The following is a 27,423-nucleotide window of genomic DNA, read 5'->3' on the forward strand; positions in this document are numbered from 1 at the left end:
TAACATAAATAACATCAAGAGTAACATACATGGTGAAATTAGAAACTTCGCCTAAAGTATTCAGTTAAAATTGGGGGGCAGGGGGGCGGGGTGAGAGAAATTACAGAAGATACAGTTAACTCTAAAACTTAAAAAAAAAAAAAAAACAGTTGAGGGGCGCCTGGGTAGCTCAGTCGTCGGGCGTCTGCCTTTGGCTCGGGTCATGATCCCAGGGTTCTGGGATCGAGCCCCGCATCGGGCTCCCTGCTCCACGGGAAGCCTGCTTCTCCCTCTCCCACTCCCCCTGCTTGTGTTCTTGCTCTCTCTCTCTCTCTCTCTCTCTGTCAAATAAATAAAAAAAACTTTATAAAAAAAAAAACAGTTGACAATTCCATTCTACTAGTCCATCTTTCGAAAAATAAGTTTTACTAAAATCACTAAGCAAGCTCAGTGTAAAGGTTTGACAAGTATGAATATTTAAGGGAACATTTATAGTTAGAAAATTTATAAAACCACAGTTGGACTATTTGATAGCAACACTGGATACACATACATTTCTCAGAGAAAATATAGCCCCAAATTAACAAAAATGAGTCAGAAAATTGGCAAACATGCCTCACTTAACTGATGTAATGCTATTGTTCTCATTTAAAATATATAGAATGCAATTTTATATCATATTTATGCTGCATTTTCAAATACCAACATGACATTTAAATAAAATCAATCCACAACTAAAAGAGAACAAAATTCAAATCATCAAAAAACTTTTTATTAACATTAAGAATTAGCACATGTGGCAATGGTTGCAAAGCATTTTGAATGTAATTACTACCATTGAATTGTATACTTAAAAATTATTAAAATGGCAAATTTTATGTCATATGTATTTTATCACAATAAAAAGCACATGAATGGAGGAAAGAAAAGTCAGTGTATTTTGCAATTGTGTGCCCTTTTTATACAGTCAGTTCAATATTTTTTGGTACTTAGATAATTCACATTGTATAAGGCTAAAATATACCAGTTAAAAGTCTTTACCTGAATTTCCATTTCAAAGATTAATCATACAACAGACATTCCAAAGTAAAAAGTTCGAACAGCTTGACATATTCATAGTATTTGAGGCACAACAGCAAAAAGCATTTTAACATTAAACAGTCTCACAACTCTATTACCATCACTCCTTGAATTTTTTCTTCAACTATCATGCAATAAGAACATCTGTGAGATCTAGGCTGTAACGTAAGTTAAAATTAAATTTAAAAAAAAAAACACTTGATCTAGTAAAAAGAAATAATTTAGGAGTTCAAAAGTCACTCTACATTTTTAAATGACCATAATGCAACTAACCTTTTTTTTCCTCAGTAATTTTTCTCTGAATTTATTAGTGATAAATCCCCTTGGGCCAGCAAATCGTAAACGCTGATATTTAGCCTGAATGTATAAGCTCTTCCGTACTAGGCCTGATTTATAATGGGGCTGGAATCTGCCACCTCTAAATTTGGTCTGTAAAGAAAAAAACAATTAAGTGTAAAACTACAGCTTCCAAATCTATTAGTATAAGAAATGGAAAAATGTCTGGTACTTGGAACCACCCTTGATTCTAGGCACTATATATATCAAAAGGGAAGAGGTTAATGATGGTTATAAAGTATGTTTTCTTCAAACTAGGCTCATAGTTTATTTTATATAATGATTTTTAAAATTTACATAAAAGCAATTTTTTATGATTTTATTTATTTATTTATTTGAGAGAGAGAGAACACGAGCGGAGGGAGGGGCAGAGGGAGAGGGAGAGACACAAGCACACTCCCTGAGGAGCAGAGTTCCACGACAAGGGGCTCGATCCCAGGACCCTGAGATCATGACCTGAGCCGAAGTCAATGCTTAACCAACTGAGCCACCCAGGCGCCCCTACATAAAAGCAATTTTAAAAACTAAGTTAAAAAAATTTGAAATTCTTTAAATTTATCATGTAAAAACAAATGCAACTCTTAAAACCTTACCTAATGAGCTAAAATTATCCTTCTGATTCATAATGAAATATATCAAATCCCAAATGGGGGGAAGACATTAAGTATCAACATCTATTTAAGAATCAAAAACTCTCTTAACTTCATTCCTGTCAGTTCTTCAAGCCCATCTTTCTTTACCATAAAAATACCATTATAGCGAATATTTTCAAGAGTTTACACTGAAAAAGACCATTTCTTGGCCCACATACTGCCCAGTATTACAACAGACATAAGAGGACAATGAATATTTGTTTGATTCCCATGTGGGAAATGTACAAATGGTATATTATAATGGAGTAATTATAAAAAACCAAGCATATTCCTCTTTCCAGAATTATTTAACAAATGGGTATGTCATACATAATGAAGCACATTACTTAAAAAAGCATTTATGCCAGGCCTATTTTCCAATTTTCTTAAGGCTACAAAAAATTCAGGTAAGACAGAATAAGAATAAGACACTATAGTTTCATTAAAACTATCTGCACAAACTTAACGTATCAGAGCTAATCCTGAAATTTACACTGTTCATTTTTACATATCTAATAAAGTGACTACTCTCTTGCTTTGAATTAGTCCATTAAAAAGAAAATTTTAATGAAATAGCTCCTTTTCTTAGAAAGGATTATTTCTTCTCCTGATTTTACTATAAAGAATTGTGAATTTCTAAACAATCATATAACATTACACAGCTTTAAATGATTGGTCAAAAGGAAAGATTATTGCATATATTTTAAAAAACATTTAAAAATAATTAATATTAAAGAACTTTCCCTTAAGAAGAAAGGGTAACAGGAAATAGGCCTTGTAAGGATCTTAGAAAAATTCTACAAACAACTACATCTGACCAATGAGAAGAGCAACATGTAGGAAGCACTCATATCAGAAAGCCCAGCTACACTGTCTCCAAGTTACACAGACATCACATTTTCAGTTGATTTTGTGGCTCATTACTCAAGAGATTAAAAGATAGTATAAAACATGTTTATATTCTATGGCCATTGTTATTTTTGAAAACCTAATGTCACACCTGTTTTCAGGTACATGAAAAACTGGCCGTTATCTGCACAATGCCTTCAAGTTGTGTTATTACAAATGAAAAAAAGTCTTTCAACATCTAGAATTTATGCCTCTCAACAAGACAGGTATTAATAGAAGACCACTCAACTCCCTCCTACTCTACGGTTTGGGGACAGATTATACTACTTTTATGCTCATATTAATTTCCTTCTAATGAGCTAACTACTCTATCCAGCCTGCCTGCTACTTTCACAAAAAAGCCTAGATTATTTTCCTTTCTTTTGGCGGTACGAGGAAAGAGATAAACCTTGTCTGCCTCCTCATCAAGAGCCACCCCATCTGCATCTGTTTTATATATTTGTGTTTTCCATGTAATCTTTGAAAAAGGGTTCCAATGGTTAAAAAAATATCTGAAACTCAAGTCCTGAGGAAAGGGATTATCATTAAACTGATTATAGTTAACTATAAATTTATGTCCAGAAATATTAGCTTATAGCTACTATTTGAAATATCACAAAAGCAGCTTTTAATTTACTAACACTTAGAACATTATGTTCAAAGCATAAACCCAAAGCTAGAATTAGACGGAAAATAACACTGAATACCTTAAAAGGTCTTCTAAAGCCTGTTGTGTTTTGACGTCTTCCCTCAACTCCAAAGGGTTTCTGAGTAATGATGTCTTTTCTCTGCATAGTATAATTCTGCATGAAAAAAGTATTAGTATGGATTAATATATTTAAAGCTTATTTTTAAAAGTTCATCTTACCATTTAAAAAATATGAGTTTTGGGCAGAAGACATGAATGGACATTTTTTTTTTTAAAGATTTTATTTATTTATTTGACAGAGACAGAGACAGCGAGAGCAGGAACACAAGCAGGGGGAGTGGGAGAGGGAGAAGCAGGCTTCCCGCTGAGCAGGGAGCCCGATGTGGGACTCGATCCCAGGACTCTGAGATCATGACCTGAGCCGAAGGCAGCCACTTAACGACTGAGCCACCCAGGCGCCCATGAATGGACATTTTTCAAAGAAGACATATAGATGGCCAACAGACACATGGAAAGATGCTCAACATCATTAACTATCAGGGAAATGCAAATTAATACCACAATGAGATACCACCACACCTGTCAGAATGGCTAGACTCAAAAACACAAGAAATGTGTTGGCAAGGACGTGGAGAAAAAGGAACCCTCAGGCACTGTTGGTGGGAATGCAAACTGGGGCAACCACTGTGGAAAACAGTATGGAGAGTCACCAAAAAATTAAAAATAGAAATACCATATAACCTAGCAATTCCAATACCGGGTATTTACCCAAAGAAAATGAAAATACTAATTCAAAAAGATATATGCACCCCAGTTTACCACAGCATTATTTACAATAGCCAAGACATGGAAGCAACCTAAGTGTCTATCAATAGATGAATGGATAAAGAAATATGGTATCTATACAATGGAATATTACTTGGCCACAAAAAGGAATGAGAGCTTGCCATTTGCGACAACATGAATAGGCCTAGAGGGTGAAATGAAATCAGTCAGAGAAAGACACTAAGTGTGTCTTTCTAAATGAAATCAGTCAGAGAAAGACAAATACCATAAGATTTCACTTATATGTGGAATATGAAAAACAAAAAACATGAATGAACAAACAAAAAGCAGAAAAAGACCCAAAGATACAGAGAACAAACTGATAGTTTCTGGAGGAGAGGGGGTGAGGAGATGGGCAAAATGGGTGAAAGGGTGTGGGAGATATAGGCTTCCAGTTATGAAATGAGTAAGTCATGGAATGAATAAGTCACAGAGAGGAAAGGTACAGCATAGGGAATATTGTAAATGTTACTGTAATAATGTTGTGCAGTGACAGACAGTAGCTACACTTGTGATGAACGTAGAATAACACAAAGATTTCTTGTCTACGGCCATACCACCCTGAACGCGCCCGATCTCGTCTGAATAACACAAAGATTTCTTGAATCACTGTGTTGTACACCTGAAACTAATATAACACAGTGTGTCAACTACACTTCAATAAAAAAATTAAAAATTTTTTTAAAAAATAAATAACACATTTTAAATGTATAGGATTAAGAACACAAAACATGTAGCATGTAGCTTAGCTGTAGGAACATACATATACCTTCCTTCATGTAACCCATGCTAGTTTATGAGGGGCTAGTTTAATTCATGAATGTGAGAAGTATAAAAAAAAAAATACTCCCATTTAACACAATGAGTGACTTTTGGAAAATGGACTATACATCTAGTATTTATTCAGGCATCTAGGAAAGAACCAAACTGTTGCTAAAGAGTTCCCACTGCCTAAGAAGAAAACAAATTCTCAACACTGCAGGAGGCAGGTTTTGCTGACTCAGATAACTGATTTGAGGTGATGCTCCTGCCATGATTAGGAAAGTATCAAAAGTTAGAGTATTACGACTGTAACTGCAAAGAACCGGAATCCTTTAATGGGAACAGAAAAGATGGGGCCCATTCTGAAGTTTCTTTTTTCCAAAATCAAGTCTTAAACCTATTCATTCCATTTGCTGTACTTCTCACAAATCTTCCTCTTTCATACCTTTCTCTCTACCACCCCCAAGTTTGAAAAAAAAAAGTCATATAAAACCCTTTACATAGCAGTCATCTTGAATTTATACTAAGTCTATAAATTTGACTAAGTGCACAAAGATACATGTAATGAGATGAGACTGGGGGACCGTGGTAGGGAAGGGTGTATTTTGCAAATGAAGGGATGTGAATCACTGGGGCTCAGCGGGAGGACTGTACCAGACAGCTTCTGACCAGGCTCCCAGTGAGCCCCACCCTCCAGTATCCAGGCCCCTTTGTCATCCCCCTTCCCTTGAGTGTGAGCTAGACCTAGTGACTTGCTTCTTACAAGCAGCGAATGATAGAAGTGATAGAACATCACACTTCCGAGATTAGATTACAAGCAGACTCTGGCTTCCAACTTTCTAGCTGTCACTTGCTTGCTCTTATTTCAAAAGCCAGCTGCCATATTTTGAACTGCCTATGAAAGGGCAGATCTTTAGAGAGAGAAAGTAGATTAGTGGTTAGCTAGGGGTGGGAACAGGAAATAACTAAACAAACATGACGGCTATTACTGGGGGTCATAAAAGGTTATAAAACTGGATTATGGTGATGGTTACATATCTTGGTAGATTTATAAAATACCATTAAATTGTATACCTAAAAGGGGTGAAAATTTTATGGTATGTAAATTATATCTTAATAAAGTTGTTCTCAAAAAAAATCTTAAGAGGGGCGCCTGGGTGGCTCAGTCGTTAAGCCTTCAGCTCAGTCATGATCCCAGAGTCCTGGTACCGAGCCCCGCATCGGGCTCCCTGTTCAGAGGGAAGCCTGCTTCTCCCTCTCCCACTCCCCCTGCTTGTGTTCCTGCTCTCTGCTATCTCTCTCTCTGTCAAATAAATAAAAAAATCTTTAAAAAAAAAAATCTTAAGAAAAAAAATCTTAAGAAAGTAGTACTATAATAAATGAAATAAAATCCTACTAAATCAGAGATCACTATTTCCTCTGTCATAAGTGTAAGACTCAACAGAATATTAACATTGAACAATAGAATCATAACATGTACTTACTGAACAGTTAGAAAAATACTGGTGATCTCTATACATATAGATACATGTGAGGAGAATGGAGTGTACAAAAATGAAAAATTTGGAACTGCAATCTTACCGTGTGAGGTTTCTGAATAAATTTTCTAAAATTTGATTTTACAAAACCTGTAGGTTTTTGGAATTCATCAACATGAGTATTCTTCGGCCTCGAAAAACTGGAATGCTGATCATTCCTAATAAAATGAAAGAGACAAAGTAAGAATATTTTATTAGTTTACCTTTACCCAACAAGTAAAGAAGAGAAATCAAATTGCCCCCTTCAGAGACAATTAAAGCAGCAAAACAGTAAAAACAAACAAACAACAAACCTCAAAGATCTATCACTACTAAAATTACAAATGAAATGATAGTTATCAGGGCTAAACCTTCGTTTTTCAACAAACATTATTTAGCTAAGTTTAAAGTCAGCAATAGGGGGAAACAAGGTTTGGACCAGGGTTCTCAATCTGGGGTCCAAGGACAGGTTTCCCGGGGGTTATAACCCCCTGAAACCATATGTAGAATGTGTGTTCTGAGGGAAAATCATCACTGCTCTTGAGACTTTGGCAGTATGCGGTCGCCCCCCTTGCTGACAGACTCTTATTAATGAAAGCGCCAGAGACAAAGAATGTGACTGGCTCAGGTACCCTCATTGGCAGAGCTGAGCCCTCTGTTTCTGCTGGGCCACAGGAGCGAAGGACAGCTCCCCTCTCCTGTCATCACAATGTCCAGAGGTCACTTCTCTTCCCAGGCAGCCAGACCTGGGAGGGAAGGTCCTTCCTTGGGCTTCTCTTCTGACGGCGTCCTCTCCCTGTCACATCCCACATCTCCCCACAATGTTCCTCAGACCCTTCCTGCTCTGTGGTGAACAAACCGCTCACTGCCTCAGCCCTGCCTCAATCCCTTCCATGGGTCCCCCGCTGACATCAGGATAAAATCCACACTCCTCAGCATGACCTTCAAGGTCCCTCCTGCTCTGGCCCTTGCTATCTCACTGGTCGCTTTGTTCCCATCTCCCCCACATGCACACTGGGCACTGGAAATATTTAGCCCCACGCAGTTCCCAACACACACAATCTCTCCTGCTTCCTCAAGTTCACATGAGCAATCCCTTCTGTTGTAATTTCCTTCCCCTTAGATCAACTTTAAGATTTAGCTCCAACTGCACTGTTCCAGGAAGACTTTTCCAGACCCCTCTGAGGTAGACTAGATACCCCTGCTATGTGTACATGAAGCATTTGGGGGTATTCACACATATCATTCATGTTTATAAATGCTGGTGCACCTGCCTGTCTTACCCAGCAAGCTGTGATCCCTTCACAGGAGGCACTGTGGGTGGTTCATTTTGTGGCCCCAGTTTTGACCCCCAAACCTGACCTGGAATAGCTACTCAGGGTATTATGAAATGTTAAAAACTCTCATGTTCTGTCAAAATGCTCATGATATGATAGTAAGTGTGGTACAAAGCTGTATTTGGAGGATAATTTTTTAAAAAAATTTTTGTGTGGGTGCCTGGCTGGCTCAATTGGTAGAGCAATTGACTCTTGATCTCGGGGTCATGAGTTTGAGCCCCACATTGGGTGTGGAGCCTACTTTAAAAAAAAAGATTTTTTATTTTTTTTAAAGATTTTATTTATTTGAGAGAGAGAGAGCATGAGAGTGGAGTGAGGGGCAGAGGGAGAAGCAGACTCTCCGCTGAGCAGGGAGCCTGATGCAGGGATGGATCCTGGGACTCCAGGATCATGACCTGAGGTGAAGGTAGCCGCTTAGCCAACTCAGCCACCCAGGTGCCCCAAGATTTTTTATTTTTAAGTAATCTCTATACCCAATGCGAGGCTCAAACTCACAACCCCGAGACCAAGAGTCACATGCTCTACCAGACTGAGCCAGCCAAGTGCCCCAAGGATAATTTTAATTTTTTAAAATATACTACCTATATGCCCAGAAAAAATAAATGACAGGAAATGTATTAACAGTGGTCATCTCTGACTCATGAAATTAAGAATGCCTTATATTTTTATTTTTATACTTTACTATATACTTCCAAATGTTTGCCATTAGCATATACTACTACTTTTATAAATAAAACCATGGACTTTTAAAAATCTTCTTTGCAGGGGCGCCTGGGTGGCTCAGTCGTTAAGCGTCTGCCTTCGGCTCAGGTCATGATCCCGGGGTCCTGGGATCGAGTCCCGCATCGGGCTCCCTGCTCAGCGGGAGGCCTGCTTCTCCCTCTCCCACTCCCCCTGCTTGTGTTCCTGCTCTCGCTGTCTCTCTCTCTGTAAAATAAATAAAAAAATCTTTAAAAAAAAAAAAAAAAAAAAAAAAAATCTTCTTTGCAAAGCATATATCTGATAACAGAGTAATGTCCAGAATATATAAAGAACTCTTTACATCTCAATAATAAAAATATAATAATCCAAATTAAAACATGGGCAAAGGATTTAAATAGGTATTTCTCCAAAGAAGACACACAAAAGGCACATGAAAAGATGCTCAACATCATTAGCCATTAGGGAAATGCAAATCAAAACCACAATGAGGTAACATTTTATACCTACTAGGATGGCTATGATCAAAAAGATGATGCTACCAATGTTCCTAACAGCATTATTTACAATAGCCAAAAGATGGAAACAAACTAAATGTCCATCAGCAGAAAAATGGACAAATAAATGTGGTATATACAATGGAATATTATTCAGCCTTATGAAGGAGTGAAATTTTTTTAAAAAATGAAATTCGGACACATGATACAACATGGATGAAAAACATTATCCTACGTGAAATAAGCCAGACACAAAAGGACAATTAATGTATGATTCCACTTATATATATGAGGTACCTAGAATAGGCAAATTCACAGAGATAGAAAGGATAGAGGTTATCAGGGGCTGGGAGTAAAGGGGATGGGGAGTTTCTCTTTACATGGTACATAGTTTTTGTTTGAGAAGGTGAAAAAATTCTGGAAGTGGATGGTGTGGATGGTTGCACAACACTGTCAACATACTTCATGCCAATGCACTGTACACTTAAAAATGGTTAAAATGGTAAAATTTACTATATGTATATTTTGCCACAATAAAAAAATTTAAACCTTTTGATATTTGTGACCAGGCAAAAGAGTGTCCAAGTTAAAGAAACTACTTCCCAGTCTCCCTGCAGCTAGGTATGGCCATGAGACTAAATTTTGACCAATGTTGCTGAAGCTGCATGTATAAATGCCACGAAGTCTTTAAAGACAAGGCTAGAATATGGACCTGATGGCCAGGGCACAAACACCCATTCTGGACCATGAGGCAGACACCACGTGCAGAGGTTATCTGAGGAGCAAGATCTAAGGAGGCCAGTTTCCTGATGGGTCCACCCTACCTACCATGCTCTGACTTCCTGACTGTAATCTTTTTCTACATGAGAAAGAAATGATTTTTCTTTTGCTCTTACAGTCCATTCTCTACCCAGCAACAGGGTGAATCTTTTAAAATTTAAATGAGATTATATTCTTGGGTTAGAACCCAAAATGTTTTATAATCTCAGAATAAAATACAAAGTCATCATGTCCTCTAAGGTTCTTTGGCCTCACCTACTTACTCTCTTCCTTTCCCACTAATAATCTTATTGGTCTGCTTTCTAGTCTTTAAGCAGGAGTAAGCATGATCCTGAAGCATGATCCTGCCTGAGGGTCTCTGCCTTTGCAGTTCCCTCTCTTAAAATACTATCCCCTAAAAAAACCTTACAGCTAACTCCCTCACTTAATTCACATCCCTGCTCAATTAAAAAAAATCCTAAGTGCATTCCATAACTACCTAAATAAAATCACACCACACATATCACTCTGTCCTATTAAGCTTCCTCTTCTGCCTTACTTTCACCTCTCACTCACTGACACGTATTTATTTTCTCCTACCATTAAACTGTAAGCTCAACGAGGACAAGGACTTTGTGTATACTTTTTCACTGTATGTTTTCTATACCCTGTGTAGCTAAAAGGAAAGTCTCTGCAGTCTGATGTCCTCTCAAAGTCTACTATTTTATTTTGAAGCTGCTTTATCCCCCACACACCATGCCTATATATACAGTACAACACCTTGGTAACACTGTATGGAACTTAGTAAGGGTGGATACAAGAGGGAGAAAGAGTGGGTCAGGAGAAGACATGGAGATATTAGGGTAAGAGACTGGTCAGAAGTGGGGGGAAAAAGAGAAGAGGGTCTTTGAGACTAGACAGAATGTCCTAGCATTAGGCTTTCTTGGGAAAGATTGCCTTATACATTAGGGAATAAATACTAATCAAGGCTTAAATGCAGTACAATGTAAGTATCCTCTGTCCTATCTACTCCTTTGCAAAGTCTTCATTCAACAGCTCTGAACTGAGTTCAAGGCAGTGGGGATACAATGGTGGGCAAACATACACACAGGGCTTGCATATAACTGTTTGAGGGAAAAAAAGATCACAAAGGTGGGAAATTGCTACATCCTGTGATTTATGATTTCATATTTCTTTTTTTTATTATGTTATGTCACCATACAGTACATCATTAGTTTTTGATGTAGTGTTCCATGTTTCATTTCTTCTGAATTTCTACAGAAATCTAAATACTGACTTGACTAAACAGGTTTTTTTTTTTTTTTTAAAGATTTTATTTATTTATTTGAGAGAGAGAGACTGAGCGAGAGAGCACATGAGAGGGGGGAGGGTCGGGAGGGTCAGAGGGAGAAGCAGACTCCCTGCCGAGCAGGGAGCCCGATGCGGGACTCGATCCAGGGACTCCAGGATCATGACCTGAGCCGAAGGCAGTCGCTTAACCAACTGAGCCACCCAGGCGCCCTTGACTAAACAGGTTTATGCAAAAATAGTAACGAGATCAATTTCATAGACTGAATTTCTAAGACAAAAGGATAAAATCAACAGGTTTTTTTTTCCTATTTTAAGAAGGAAATCGAATTAGGATAAAGTCAAAGGTTCTAAATGATTTTTTTTCTAAATCATTTTTTTAAAAAGATGAACAATAGCAAGTACCGGTGAGGATGTGAGGAAACTGCATGTTCATACACTGCTGATGGGAATGTAAAATGAGGCAGCCCAGCCACTGTGGAAAACTGTCTGGTAGTTCATCAAGAAGTTAAACAGAGAATTATCATAGGACCCAGCAATTCCAACCCTAAGTATATACCCAAGAGAAATGAAAACATATGTCCACACAAAAACTTGCACATGAATATTCACAGCACCATAATTCACCATAGCCAAAAAGTGGAAAGAACCCAAATATCCACCAACTGGCGAGGGAATAAACAAAATGCGGTTATCCATACAATGGAGTATTATTCAGCCATAAAAGGAATATTCATGCTACAACATGGAGCAATGTTGAAAACAATATGCTACATGAAAGAAGTCAGCCACAAAAGACCTCATATTATATGACTGCATTTATATGAAATGTCCAGAATAGGAAAATCCATAGAGACAGAAAGTAGGTTAGCGGTTGCCGGGGGCTGGGGGGAGGGAGAAATAGGGAATGACAACTAACGGTCACAGGGCTTCTTTGTGGAGTGGTGAAAATGTTCTGGAATTAGACAGTGGTGACAACTGCACAACTTTGTGAATATACTAAAAACTAGTAAATTCACTTTGAAAGGATGAATTTTATGGTCAGTAATATCTCAATTAAAAAAAATCCTCATGGCTCCACTATGCCACAGCAACTATCCAATACAAATAAAATAGTCTAATACACCCAGCGAAAGACACTGCAGAAAGACATCTTTGCATGCTACACACCATCCTCAAAGCGAACATTAATGATACTTAATGCTGACCAGCTACTCTGTACCTTACACCCGACGCTTCAGTTAATCTTAACCACCACCATGAGGTTAAGTATAATTCTCATCTGTATTTGATGTATGAGGAAAGAAAGATTAAATAACTTGCCTCAGATCAGTCACACAGCTAGGTGTCTACAAAGCCAGGTGCTGAACTGAGGTGCAACTCCAGGGCTCAAGCCCTTTCTCACCTCAAAGGGTGAAGATATATTCTGAAGCATTACATGGTTTTTATAAAATGCTGATTATCTTAAATCTGGTTTAAAAGTCCTCTTTCTTGGCACACTGAGTTTCTTACACTTGCTGAGTTAAGAAAAGCATGAGAGAGAGCTTATGTCACTGAAGAGCACAATCATGCTGCGTCCTATTAGGAAACTGGAGACTTTCACCCACCAAGGGACGAGATTTTAACTATTTTACTTTCAGCTCTTTTATATGCCTCAACACACAGTTTTGCTATCTTTTAATGAATCCCAAACTTATTATCAGCATCAAGTCCACTTTTAAACAAGCTCCATGTATTGTGACTAAGACCTAGTTAGCCACAGACCTGATTTAAAAGTCTAGTCAGTTATCTTAGTAATTTGATATTAAGGAATATGGAAAGAGAATTAGCACTGGCCCTTCCTATTCACACATTACTGCTTTCTGAGAGATTCAAATAGTCTGAAGAACTTTGGGTGAAGTAGATATTTTGTCCTATTCAATTATACCTCATAATCATATGGGGTCCCAGAGTTGCCATGAATCCCACATAGTTTTTAGAACTAGAGATAAATTGGGGCCAATCTAGAATACTCAGAGCCCCTAAAAAGAAGTACAGAGTTGGGAAAGAAAAACAAGGATCTACTGATAATCAATTTGCCACGCATGCCTTAAGTACTTTGCCTGTGCCAACTCATTTAATATTTCTAACCTGTCCACGTCATAAATTAGTTCTCACTTTATAGAGGAAAAGGCTCCAGAAACTAAGCCAGTTTGTCCACGAGCAAACAGCTTGTAAAATGGCAGAGGTGGGATTCCAACTCCTGTCACCTCCACATTTTCTACTACCCCTGTCTCTGCTTCATGGACAGACATCCATGAAGAGTTCCAAAAGAGAACTGTAATGACCTCGGGAAATTCTGTAATATTCAGAGTACCAGAATCTAAAGGGCAGAATATGTTAGAGTTTCAATGAGGTTGAGTCAAATAGTCCATAAACTTGCAGGTCCTGGCACCTGCTAATAATCAAAAAGCTGTTACACTCTTTTCTAGAATTACAAAGACCTCAAATACTCACCTACCCCTGAGTTTTTGTTGTTTCAATCAAACAGCATATGATGATCGCTGAATAACTTCAAAACATTTTAAGAAATTTCACTTAAACATATAAAATGGATTTGAAGGATTAAATCCCTACACTAAAATGAAAATCATCACACACAAAAATTGAAAAATATGCTAAAACCAAAAGCTCCCTGATAATAGGATGTTTTTCATCTACTGATTACCTCTCTGCAGCACTAGCTATGTGAAAAATGTGCTCATCTTCATTCTGTAACCGTTCTTTTCTCCTTCTTTCAATGTCATGTCGTAGATCATTTGGATCTATTATTTTGACCAGAGTCTGAGGAATTTTGACAGAAGACAAACCATTCACATTACTGTTAGTTGCACAAAGACCATATCTAATAAGAACCTTAAGTAAAAGTCCTAAATAAGTTACCTTGTATTCACCCTGCTAATGGTAGTGTAAATTGATTAAAATATTTTGAGACACAATTGACAATGCACAGACAGAAAAGTTCATAACAATGAACCAGGAATCCTACCTCTGGGACTCTATCCCAAAGAAAAGGCTATCTACCCAAATATATTCAAAGTGCTATATTTAAAATCATCAAAAAACGAAAGCAACTTAAATGTAAAATAAATTTACAGGAGAAGGGAAGAATGATTTCATGGGAAATTTAAGTCAAAGTAATAATGCGCAAACATTTAAATTATGGTTAATATAGGCTATGTGGAAGTCAACGTGAAAAAAAAACAATTACTGAGAAAAGTTAATTAAAATTTAAAAAGCTTCAATCATAAAAAGTCATGGGGAGCTCAGAGATTTTACATAAAAGCAACATTATTAAGTAAAAAGCAAAAAGCATCTGAAACTAATATATTATGACGGCAGCTATGTTAAAATGCCAGATGTAAGACCGCAATGAAAGATGATCAAATGATATTTTGCGTTAAGTGGTTGAGTTAGAGGTGATTTTTCAAATTTCCTATGAGTTGATTACAGTATTTTGATGAATAGAAATTTTCTGAAAATAGCACCTATTCAATAAACCAACCCACCTCTGTAAGTTTAATAAAAATTATAACCATTCACAAGTGAAAAAAAATTATTTACATATTCTATCAGAAATGTATTAAAATCGTTCCTCTGCAAAAACACTTTATTCTCAGTGATTAAATTAGCAGTTCTTTGAGAACTTGATATAATTCTAGAACGAGAGCCAGTTTTCTTGCCCCCCCCTCCAGGCTAGTCCATAGAGTTTTTCTAATTAGCAAAGAAATGGGGGGGGGTGTGTGTGGGTTGAGGAAGTGTTGGGTGGGAATACAAAGCATGGCAATATACAAATTCAGTATTATTTCCATTATTTTGCTAGTTCATATTCCACAGAATTTTTCATACATTCTACAGTAAACAGAAGGGCAGTATCAAATTAAACTAAGTTCCTCTGCATTCATCCACGTACGATTTAAATAAATATTCCACCTGACTGCTTGGGAAAAAAATGTAGGTATCAAACATACTTTCCACAAGCTTTACAGTGTGAAGTTTTGGAATGAATATTAAATGCTATAACTGTAGGTCAATTTTACAAAGCTGTTATCCTTAGGGATTGTCTCTCTTAGGGAATATTTTTGTCTTTTGTCAGTGTTCTCTCTGCAACCTGGCCAGTAACTAGAACCTTTGGAGAGCTTTGTAAATTTCAGATTCCTGGGTCTCAATCCTTCTTTCTCATCTACTTTAACTCCCTTTTTTTACTCTCTATTACCAGTTTGCTTTCCCATCAATATGCCAACAATGTGATAATCTTTCAGCGAAAATTGTATTCACTTACCTGTTCTGGTTCATATACCATAGTTTGCTTATTCTGAAGCTCAGCCAAAGACATATCTATTCTCCTAAAATAATAAAGGCATATTACAATTAAATAATTATGTTATACACTGATACCTTGATTCCATTACTAGAGAATGGAATTTGAAATACAGTTGGCGTGTCTTGGAGGAAGCAAAAGAAACCCGCTACCAGGTGGGTTTTCATCTACACGGCAGTCTCCCAGGACACACATATCCTGTGAACAGTATCACAGTGACGCCTTAGTGGTTCTCAAATCACTAGTCTGTGTAACCTTAAACTTTGCTCCGGTGATCTACTGCATTCTAACATTGATTCAGCTCAGCTCGCAAGACAGGGCACACCACCTGCTCGGACAGGTGCCAGCAGAAGAAGACATAGGTTTTCATCCGGCTGCCCTCAGAACAGCCATTTCTGACCACATGAAGCAACCCATGATTTCAATGGCTCGACAATTGTCTTTCATTCTTCCAGTGATAACTTCAGTAGGCAATTACTATAGACACAGCAGAATCAAAGTTAGGTAGGTAAAGATTGTCAAAGTCCTAGACATTTAAACAATGCTACTCAATGGCTTTAATACAACCTATTCCATCAAAGTGCACTGGCCCAATACCTGCTTGGGTTAGTCCTGGCTTTTAGGTAGGAAATGCAGTCCTAGAGTCTACAGCAAGACCAGAAGGCAGCACCTTCCCAAATCTTTTCTGAGACTTATTCCCATGAGTTAAATGGGCATACAATAATCAATCATTACCTGTGAATTTCGGGATCTGAATTCAATTTAATTTCATTTACATCTGCAGCTTGTGTATCCCGCATTTTTGAAAAACGCTCATGTAGAGTAATGTCAGGTGATGGAAAATAATTTGCTGAAAAAGGAAACAAAGAGTTTTATCTCAGTGTAAAACTGATTCCACTTAAAAGATTATATATAAGCACAGGAAGAATGGACTGTTTAAAAACATCCAACCTGTTTTCTCTTGAAAATATGTGGGACCTAAACTTATTCCACAGACTAATTTGTAGGGCTCACATGCCTTCCCAAGCCTAAGCAACAGTAAAAAATGCCTGACTTATGAACGCAAGGATTCTGTTCCTATTTGACATGCCTGCTTATTTGTTGGGGGAAAAGATAGTGGCTCTCTCAAAGTGAGGACCTTTCTTCTCCCAGGTTAAGACTTTAGTATACTGGGAAGTTAAAGATGGTACAGTTTTACAGTTCACCTAGAGGAAAAAATAAAAACAACCCTGAAACATCAAGACAACTCTGAACAAATGCTAAATGTTTACATATCACAGAAGGAGTCCTACTGCCACTGTACTTTAATTAACATTAACTGAAGTTCGTGAAGACATTATGAAATCAGCTATGCTACAAGGCTTTTAACAGGATAGAGAGAAAGATAATACACTTGATCCATCAGAATGCTACTTAAGCAGTCCTTTTCCCTAACTTACTGTTCCTGTTCTGGGACAATCTCCTGGATTTTTCTGCAATACCACCTCCCTTTCTGCCAAGAATCACACTTCCTTTGGGTGAGAGCGGCTGGAACTGAGAAGGTGAACTGTTTCAGACAAACTGCATGCTTCAAAGTAAATATGTGCCTTAGTTTGAGGGATGTAGAGAAAATAATCTGTTTTCAAAATATGTTGCATGAAGGTAAAAATAAAATCAGTGCAAATATCCAGTAAGAAATAGAAAATAAAAATTTTGAAATTCTTGAAGGTCTCCAGTTTATTATACCCATGATTGCTTTATTATGCAGCATCAATGAAGAAAGTTGTTCTACGTGACTGAATTTTCCAATTAATGGAAACTGGCCAGAAGCTAAAACGAAACAATTTAATGCAAATATTTAAAGTATTTGTGATGCAACTCCCCAATGACAATAAAGTATGCCAAATCAAACCGGAATCTTTTATCAATCACTTCATGTTCACCCTTATGGCACAAAGTCCCAGCAATGCCCTCAGGGGACTTTAAGAATATCACCACAATACCTAGACTTCCAGAGTTCTTGTCAAGTTTCATATACGGTGTTTGTTGCTTCCTCCTTCCTGTTTGGTTATCAGTTATTGTTTCTTGCGACTCTCAGTAGTCCTGTGTCTTGCAGCAGTCAACCTCTCCCTTTCTGACTTTCAATTTGTAATCTACTATGAGTTGAAGTACCAGGTTATTGGAACAACACATGAAGAACGAGGCTTGAATTAATACCTTACACTCTCTATAACAGATTTCCTTGTTAATGACCTAATCTATAATGAAATATTAATTACTATTACTATATCACAGATATTTACCTATATCTTGTGAAAAATCAGTACATTATTTTTGTGTTATCCCTAATGTATGTGCAAAATATACCAACCTTTAACTTGATGGATTATAGTTATGATTTCCTGAGCAAATTCTCCTGTAGGTTTGTTTTCAGTATTCTGAGTTGAGTCAAGATGTTCAAACACTGGATGAAAGTTCTCACTTTTCCTGCCAACAGCAACCAAATCATGTGACATCTGTCTCTCTGTGGAATAGCTAGAAGCAACCCTAGAATAATTTGTAAATGTTTAACTAAATTTGAAACTATTTTACTGAGAAAAGAACTTATTAAAATTAACCAAGATAGCTATAAAACTAAAAAGATGTTTATCTTTTCTTATAGTTAAGGCACTAAGCTGTATGCCACAGAACATGTGCAATAATGCGTAGGAGGAAATAGCCTTAGACGCATGGTTTTGCGTTCTCCTTTTCAAATCAGAGATCATTAAATATTTGCCACTTTAATAATAAAATCCTCAAAATTCTAAGTTAAACAATTTTTACCTCCACAAATACAGCAAGGCATCAAAGGTCAATATGCAAAAAATAATCAATTAGATTATTTTCTACTCCCAAATGTCCATAAAATTGTAAATCCAGCAAGTTTATACTATCTTGAAGTACTACCACACTTTAAAAGCTGATATCAAACATAATAACTTTTTTGACTTCATAAAAATCCTTATACCTCTATATCAGCAATGAGAAACTTAGTATTTTGAAATCAAACTCTGTTGAGATTAATCACTTACAAAATCTCACTAAACTGTCAGCAAATAGTCTTTAGTTGTTGGCAAAGTTAAGATCATTAGAGCCAATTAGTGTTCACCCTAAATGTATCCTTAAAGAAATGCTACCATTTATTATATAACCCCAGCTATCCTACCACTCTAATGCTTTCTGATTCTTTATAGCTTGTGTTAAAAGCTCTCTTGACCTTTAGGTATCATCATGAAGTCATGATTATGACATACACCCAACAGTTACTGAGGGTTTATTGCAAGCCAAACACAGGGGCTCAGAACTCGTTTACAAACATGATCTCATTTAATCTTTACAATAGCCCTATGGGGAAGGTGCTATGACGCTGGGACAATGGATGTCTTGGTTGTTTTGCTTTACATCCCAGAAGCTGAGTGTTTGTATGAACATAATCTCTCCAAGTGTCATAATGGGAAACTATACCTTATTCCAAGAAAGCTGTTCTTGCTTAAAACTACTCTTAAATTCTTCGTCTGCAGGCAGATTATGTGTCACAGAAGAAAATGTCTCATTTTATATTTATGCCTCATTTTGGACTCAAAACGGCACTAACTAGCTTACAGCCATCTTACTCCTCTGCATTTAACTCTAAATAGCTTTTGCCTCTTCCCAAAAATCATTTTCACTACCCAAAGAACTGAGATTTACAAGTGCTGGGGTTCTTTATGAGTATGTTACAGACTCTGAAGATAAACCCACAAGAGAGCCCTGAAATATGTTTTAAATAATAGCAGCACCCCTGGAATAAATAACAAGTATCAATCAGATGGATACATGCTGGGGTGTGCATGTACACACGCACAGATTCACTTACTTATTTAAGTCACTTAACAGCCATATATATAACACAGCTCCAGGGTAATGAGGAGCTTACAGATATTCTTTAAACTTTTTAACTGCTCTAATAAGATGGTTTTAAGTGCCTATTTTTAACTTATCAGAGGCCAGGCTTCCATATGACTTTCTATGCTCCCTGCTCTCAAACCAGCACTGTCAAGACAACTCCCTGCCGAAGCAGAAACGTGGAAAAGTGATTATGCAGCAGGTTGATGCCACTGCTATGGTTGCCTTGCTTCATCAGCAGGACTTTCATTAGAAAACTCATTTCCCTTCTTTCCTCCTAATTTGCTCCAAGCTTTCCACTGTGTATCCTATAACTAGCTGAGAGACATTCAGTGACAAACACTAGAAGCTAGAATGGCCTTGTAACAACCTCTACTAACAAAGACTTACAAATACTGTGTTTAACGGTACAAAAAGCCTGTTCCATACCAAAAAAAAAAAAAAATTGCTTTTAAAAACATTTTACAGGAGAAAAATAAGATGTTCAAATAGAACTAAAAAAATGATCTGTCCATAAGGGAAAATCAGTTGATGTTTTGTATTGCAGCCTCAGTTTTTTCCAAGAGGAAACTAGTTGATAAAGTTTTCGTTTTCCACCAGGTCATTATTAACATTTACTTGTCATTTATTACAAGTTAATTACTGGTATAACTCTTATACCCACTCCATGCCCAACCCTCAATCCCCAGGAGTGCTATGGTATAGTTTACAGCTATACTTAATTCCTGAAATTTTAGTGTTTACATTTCCTAGCAATTTATCCTGGAGTTACTCCACTACAAGATTTTTAATTAAAAAATGTTAAAATTGTCATTTCCTAGGAAATACTAAAATTGTATCACCTGAAATTTTAGTCTTTTAAAAACAATTATGATGGCTTTGCTATAAGAAAAGGCTTCTTGAAACTGGAGAACGCAAAATGTTCTAGGTATTTATATTTGTACATTTAATCACCTCTTGGTTCACATTTTCCTTTTTACTATTTCCTAAGCCAGGTATTGATTAACAAGTTAATAATTTCAAGAAATACTTCCAATACAAGTAGGTAAACTGAAGAGACTAAATGTTCTCATTTGGGATGCATTTTAGACAGTTTAAAAAATTAAAATATAGCCAAACACCTGTATTCTAGTACTATTTCTGATACTGGTCTAATGAAATTTTCCAGGTTCCTCTCTTCCCTCCTCCAACTCCACCTGTTTGGTTTTTTTTTTTTTCCTCTCTAGGGATATTTCCTCTGACATTCTGAGTGTTGTGCATAATAACTAGGAAAACATAAAAAGCCACATTAAACCTTAATTTCCTCTTATTCACAGTTAAGATCCATCAAAAAACCCGACTGCATGGCAAAACAACATTTACAAAAAGCCCAACAACAACCCAAACTGATGGATAATCCCCTGCCCTCTGGAAGCTTATAATATATAACAGAATCCACATGACACATACCAAGTTCTCCTTTCTCGGTTTTCTCCTAAGAACTAACATTTTGTACAGCATCCTATAGTTCATAAAGCGCTCTCCCAGTTATTCATTGGCTCCTGTCTTCCTGAGAAGACACTTAGCATTTCTGGAGCTGAGGGTAAAGGGTCAGGGAGACTGCTTTTCCTCTAATTCAGCATCTTTTTTCACAAAAGTCCCCTACCTGGCCTCCCCAAGCCCAGTGCCCTTCCAAGTGACCTCACAGAAAGAAGGCAGCAGCCAGAACTGAGCTTCCTGCCCTCTCTGATCAGCTCATCCCGTCAAATCAGGCTGGCTCCATGGCAGTCTCACCTTCGCAGCCGACTGTCCCACTATTCCCTTTCACTGACCACTTGAAGCACACCTCAAAGTTCCTGTGTGTGTTGCCTGCCTTTGTTAACCTATAAATAGAAAAAGTCTTTCATCTCATCTCCACATGTTTAAAATCTTTGAAGCCTAGCTCACGTGTCAACAACTCCTGAAAGAAGCCTTCCCAGAATCCCCCAGCTTGGGATCATCTGAGCCCCACCTTGTGTATCACTCACTGCTCCACGGTATTACCAACATTGCCCTATTGTCTATTAGACCAGAGGAGAAGAAACACAATCCTATGCCGATTTGTAGCCCCAGGGTACCCTAACAGGCTGTCTCACACAAGGCAGGTCTGCAAAAAAGTACCTGCTGAATGAATAAATGATAAATGGAAAACAACTTGGACAATTTGTAATGAGAGTTTCAGCTAAAAAGATGACAGACTTCAAAATTCTAATTAAGGCCAATTTAACTGTGTTTTTTAAACTTTCTTGGCTTACTTTTATTTTAAAATTATAACTTCATTTAGACCAATTTAAATTTTAAATATTTCATTTTTTATGATATGAAATCTCAAATATATACAAAAGTTCAGAAAATCCTATGATGAGCTTGTCAACCCAGCTTCAACAGTTACCAACACATGGCCAATGGAAGCAAAGTTGTAAGGCCAGGAGGAACTGCAGGTTAATTTAGGCCCAAAAAGGCATGGCCAGGTAGTCTGCCGATGTCACAGAGCTGCTCAGGGACCCAGCGGAAGACAAAAACTTATGCACCCCAAACCGAAACAGAATGTTCACTAAGAGAAGCTAGGGTGAAAAATAGAAATGAAAGGGAAGCTTCTCTCAACTGATTTTTTATGTTTAAAAACATATATTAGAAATATTAGGGGGGAAAAAACCTTAGCTTTTTGTGATACAAAACAGTGAGGTAGCAGGTTTGTGTTATCACAAAAGTATCTCCATCCACGGCTTATCACAGGTAGGTAAACTTGTGTCACTGGGTTACCTTCCTTCAGTCCTTGCTATGGTTTTTCACACTGTTCCCCCACCTGTGCAGCACCCCTTTCCTTAGAGCATCAGGGCTCCAATGTCTTCTGGGCCCCATCACCTACCTCATCCCCCTTCAGAATGGGGAAAGACCTGATGGGGGGTAAGGAGGCCCTTCCTGTAGCTCTTCTGGGGTGGGAGGTGGGGAATAAAAGGATTATATGCAAATGTGACTGATAAACTCAGTCCAACATCAACTTTGCTAGCCAACCTTCCTATCCTAGACGCCTAGTACTAGCAGCCAGGGAGGTCAAAGGCGCCTCAGGTCCATCCACACCAGCTTATTCTTCTCCAGAGACTGGCCCCCCCTGCTCCTCCCTCTCACTTCCTTACTAGCCTGACCAAAGTTTAGTCTCTCACCTACTCGCCCAACATTAAACCAAAACTCCTTTCATCTGCCCCAAGACTTCAAGATGTACACAACAGTGTTTGGAGTTCATAATAGCATTTGTAGAAATTTTCGTATTACGACTCCCTAACTTAACATTCTGAAACATATGACTCATACGTAACTTCTATCTCTGATAATGCAGTTTCTGACAAAGTGGGTCACTAGAAGATAGTCTTTGTTAATAGAAGTATTAACAATGCAGTGAACATTCAAGCAAGTGTCTACCTACTGCTGTTCTAGATAAAACAGGAATCTAGAAAAATCACTAGCCTAATCACATATGTCTTCAACTACATTGATAAGTGGAAGAACATACATCAACATGTGACCAAAGCTAAGAAAGTAAATGAATGCATAAAACAACCGTCTCAGACTTCCAAAAAAATGGATAAACCCTCTAGATTTTAACCAACAAATAAACCTCTCTCCACTCTATGATTATTTTAATCTTTTCAAGCAGAGGAAAATCTAAGTTATGTCAATAGTTGAGAACATGACTCTGTTGAGGGCATTAACTACCTTAGTTTTATGGATACTTCATCAGTCCATACATAATTAAATCCAACCCCACAAAACTCTTCCACAACTTAACCATTCATCAATAAATAATTATCATCAGCGAGATTTTGTTGACTATGCTTTATCATACTGACAAGATGCATATATTTATAAAGTTATTTATTCTTCAGGTCTTTGAAAAGGAAGGATTTGCAGTGTTAGCTCTACTACACAAGCCATCCTACAGGTCCTTGTCAGGTAAATCAGATGTGTGCTGACAGGTCATGAATTTCACAAAATTGTGGTTTATAAATTCAAAAGAAAAGATACAGCAGCTTCAATTTTAGGAAGCTCATTTTTGTGACACATGATGAAAATCAAGCTTCCATTTCTTCTTCCAATTATAAAATAAAGTGTATTCAATATTTCTAATGAGGTCTATTACAGTGAAATCCTTCAAAATTGGTATTTCTAGCATTCTTTAAAAGTGTTAAGCCAATTTATTAATTCTCTTTTAAGTCAATTAATTAAAGAATTAAGTTAACTAATTCTTTTTTAACATCATTATTAAATATGGGGGTATCATTACTTCTATTAAAAAATTCAAGATTTTTGTGATTTGCTTGTATGCAGTATTGCCTCCAAAGGAAAAACCTGTAAACAAAAATGAAATACTGAAGTATTTAAAGGGGAGTGTACTGATATCTACAATTCACTTTGAAATGTATGGAAAAAATAAGATGGAATGATTGATGGATGGACAGATATGTGATTATGAAAGTAGAGTAAAATGTTAATTGTAGACACTCAGTGGTGGGTATATAGGTATTTACTGTACAGTTCTTTCAACTTTTCTGTGTGTTTGAACATTTTCATAGTATAATGTTGGAAAGAAAAAAGCTTGAGGGAACATCCTTAAAGTTGATGCTTACAGCGGCTTTTGTGCTCTTAAGGTTAAGAACTAGTAGGAAATATAATAGTACAAAATGATTTAAGACTTATTATATGAAATAGGATACAAAATTATGAATATAGTATTATGACAACCATGTAAAAATATACACAGAATAACAAAAGGAGCTGTACTAAAATATTAATAAAACTGTCTTAAGGTAGTAGAATTATGGGTGATTTCCTCCTTCTATTTGTCCCAACTTTCTATAATGTAATCATATTTATAAGTGCTTTCTGTGCACATATACATATGTATATTTTATAATATTTTTGTAAGTACAATGAATATAAGGGAGGGGGATGACCATAACTAACTTTAAGAAAAGGAACAAAATAGGGGTGCCTGGGTGGCTCAGTCAGTTAAGGGTCTGCCTTCAGCTCAGGTCGTGGTCCCGGGGTCCTAGGATCGAACCCCACATGGGGCTCTCTGCTCAGCAGGGAGCCTGCTTCTCTCTCTCACTCTGCCTGCCGCTTTGCCTACTTGTGCTCTCTCTGTGTCAAATAAATAAATAAAAATCTTTAAAAAAAAAAAAGAAAAGGAAGAAAATACATTTGTTTCAAAAAAGAGAGAGAGAGAGAGACTGTGGGTTTACCTCCCTCCCTGTCACATCCTGACCTTAGATTTTGTTTTATCTTGTTTTTGACTGCAATTCAAGTATGAGTGAACTGTGAACATAAATGCACCAAATCAGCATGGCCCATCACTTTTTTATTCACATACTGGTAGTGTCTTAAGGTAACGAACAGACTTAGCTGACATAGCCAACTGCAGTGCCTTATTATTTCCAGAATCCATAAACGTAAGTAATATGCATAATGGAACAAAGCATGCAAACCACTTTAGCAGAAGATAACCTACTGTTGGGTAGTCTATTTTTTTTCTTAAAGAATCATTAAGAGCTAAAGTGAATGTCTTATAAATAGGCCTCTTTCTAGACTCTAGCCTAATTTCCTCTATCTAAGAGAATCTAGTTGGCTGAGCACCAACTGTTTTGAGATGGCAGCAAGAACCACGTTAGGTCACCCGCCTCCTTGAGCCACAGGTGCTCTGACTTAGACAAGTGGCATCATCTCTCAAGGCCTTGCTTTCCTCCTCTATAAAATCAGGGCCAGTGAATGGCCCTTCCAGATCAAAAATTCTCTGGATTTGAGGCAACAGGGAAAACAGGCTCTGAGAAATTGAGCAAGGAATAGGTCTCCCTGAACTCCACCCAGCCTATCCCTGGCTACAGAAAATCTAGCAGCATAAAAACACATAAATTCATGAAAAGAAACAACTCCATAGAGTGCCCTGCACCCAAAAAGTATCTTGAGATACGACGTGGAAACCAGCAGACATGAGATCACTCTGTATTACTGATCGTGGGATTCATCCTGATTACAGGGCTTTTGTGAAAAGTCCAGGCAATCTCTCCCCACTCAATGGACTCTAAACACACCGTTAATTCCATTTTCAAAGCTTCAAACAAAGGTGGTGGAAACAGATACTTTTCTTAAATAGCGCTAAGAAAAAACAAAAACAATACCTGGATGTATTTACTGTTTTCTTCACATCTATTTTAACAGTAAGTGATTTCTGCCTAAGACTGGCAGGTGAAGGTTTCACACTGGGAAGTTTACTTTTATCAAGTTGGTTACTGGAAGAGTTGCTCTCTTTTCTGCCATCCCCTTCTTTTTTTCCTTTTTCCTTCCATTTGTCACCGCAGGCTCTCAAGCCAACATCACTTTTACTTGAATGCGTAGAGGCAGTGCAGTCAGTGCAGTCTTTCTTAGATGGTCTGGAAGGTTCTTTGACTTGCCCACCTTCAGTCTCTCTCCCTCTTCCAGCATTAAGACAAATGGACTGTCTATTTTCAGGACCTTTATGAGAACTGGGTCTTCTACCTTCCTCCTTAGAGTACTTCTGAATTCTTGCATCAGGAATGTCCTGGTCCCCACCTGAGGTCTTGCGACGTTTGTGGCGATAGTCACAGGATACCTTGGTTGCTGAACTGGTCTCTGGCGGTTCCCTCTGAGCACGTCGATGAGTTTGGGGTCCAAGGTTCCACTGCTCTTTCTTCTCTTGGTAAGATGGAAGAGAATGCCCGAACTTCCACTGTGGGTTCCTGGCAGCCTCTCTGCTTTCATACCTCTCCACATCTTTAGGTCTTTTTGATGTGTGTTCATATTTTCTGAAATCACGATCCTCAGGATACCTGTGTTGACATAAAGGAGTTTATACTTGCACTAGAGAGAATAAAGTGAGAATGTATATGTGTGGAATGTTGGGCAGCATGGCTTTAAATTCAGAACTCAGTGGCAACTTAACTATAATCCCTCAGGCCAACTCATAGAGCCACAAGGTAGCAAAAGAGGAAAATACCATCTTTTGTTACAATTCTAGCCATCAACATGATTTATGCTAAAAATAAATACTTCATTACTACCAGCAGACCATAATTACATTACAGTGCTTTTTATCTTTTTAGACAAAAGCTTTTCAAGGTGGTTCTCTTCAACCATAAAGTAAACAGACTTTTGCACTTGAGGCTTTATACCAAATTACCCAGGTTTAATGTTTTCCTGTACCTCTTCTGTAAAGAGCTCCTTTTCTCAAAGTCTTCAGAGCCTCTTCTAAGTGACTGAGAATAGTTTTCATCTTGTATCCTCTGGTGCCTCAACTCATCTTCATGCCACTTTCCTTCAAACCTAGAAGAATCTGCTATTGACCTCTGAGGCGGTTTCCCTCCTTTTCCACTTCCTCTGACTCTGTGGTCATCAGGAATATACCTTCCTTGTCCTTTCTCGGAATAACAATGGTGCTCTCTGTAGGGTACACCTTCTGAGTATTTGGGCATATAGTGAGATCTTCTGTTATCATCCCCTCTTCCTGGTAAGTGTGCTCGGTAAGGCTTATAAGTATAAACATTTTCTAAAGAATTTCTTCTTAGGTTTGGGGAAGGTGATCTATGTTCATAAGATCGGTAATGCACATTTCCATGAGAAGGAATCCTTGGTTTACTCTGTCCATGTTTCTCACTATCCATTCGCCAAGTGATGGGTCTTTTTGGATCCTTCCTATATTCACAGCCATAATGCGCATGAGAATGTCTTTGCTTGTAGTGTTCAGAATTTCTAGGTACTGGTGATAAAGACCTATGTAAACAAACAAAAACGTTCAGTCCACTTAAAGACAATAAACAAAGTTTATCTTTGCTTTTCACTGCTTCTTCCATGCATATCAAATT

At 37.5% G+C, this 27,423-nt stretch overlaps 1 protein-coding gene across 6 annotated transcripts in view; it reads right to left on the bottom strand.

Annotated features, from left to right (window-relative positions):
• The window catches only part of BCLAF3 (BCLAF1 and THRAP3 family member 3), a 60,402-nt gene that overhangs the window by 12,784 nt on the left and 20,195 nt on the right, over nt 1-27,423 (bottom strand). For 4 of the 6 annotated variants that reach the window (XM_032389551.1, XM_032389549.1, XM_032389550.1 and 1 more), the window contains 9 exons: nt 26,765-27,331; nt 25,723-26,391; nt 17,979-18,154; nt 16,364-16,478; nt 15,590-15,653; nt 13,976-14,091; nt 6,733-6,847; nt 3,623-3,718; nt 1,333-1,488 (listed from right to left, as the gene is read on the bottom strand). In XM_032389551.1, the coding sequence (XP_032245442.1) occupies nt 1,333-1,488; nt 3,623-3,718; nt 6,733-6,847; nt 13,976-14,091; nt 15,590-15,653; nt 16,364-16,478; nt 17,979-18,154; nt 25,723-26,391; nt 26,765-27,331 (2,074 nt within the window). The remainder of the gene's footprint in view (nt 1-1,332; nt 1,489-3,622; nt 3,719-6,732; nt 6,848-13,975; nt 14,092-15,589; nt 15,654-16,363; nt 16,479-17,978; nt 18,155-25,722; nt 26,392-26,764; nt 27,332-27,423) is intronic. The other 2 variants (XM_032389553.1, XM_032389554.1) reach the window with 2 other exon arrangements.

Source organism: Phoca vitulina, unplaced genomic scaffold, assembly GCF_004348235.1.
Source record: "Phoca vitulina isolate PV1807 unplaced genomic scaffold, GSC_HSeal_1.0 scaffold55, whole genome shotgun sequence".
NCBI lineage: Eukaryota > Metazoa > Chordata > Mammalia > Carnivora > Phocidae > Phoca > Phoca vitulina.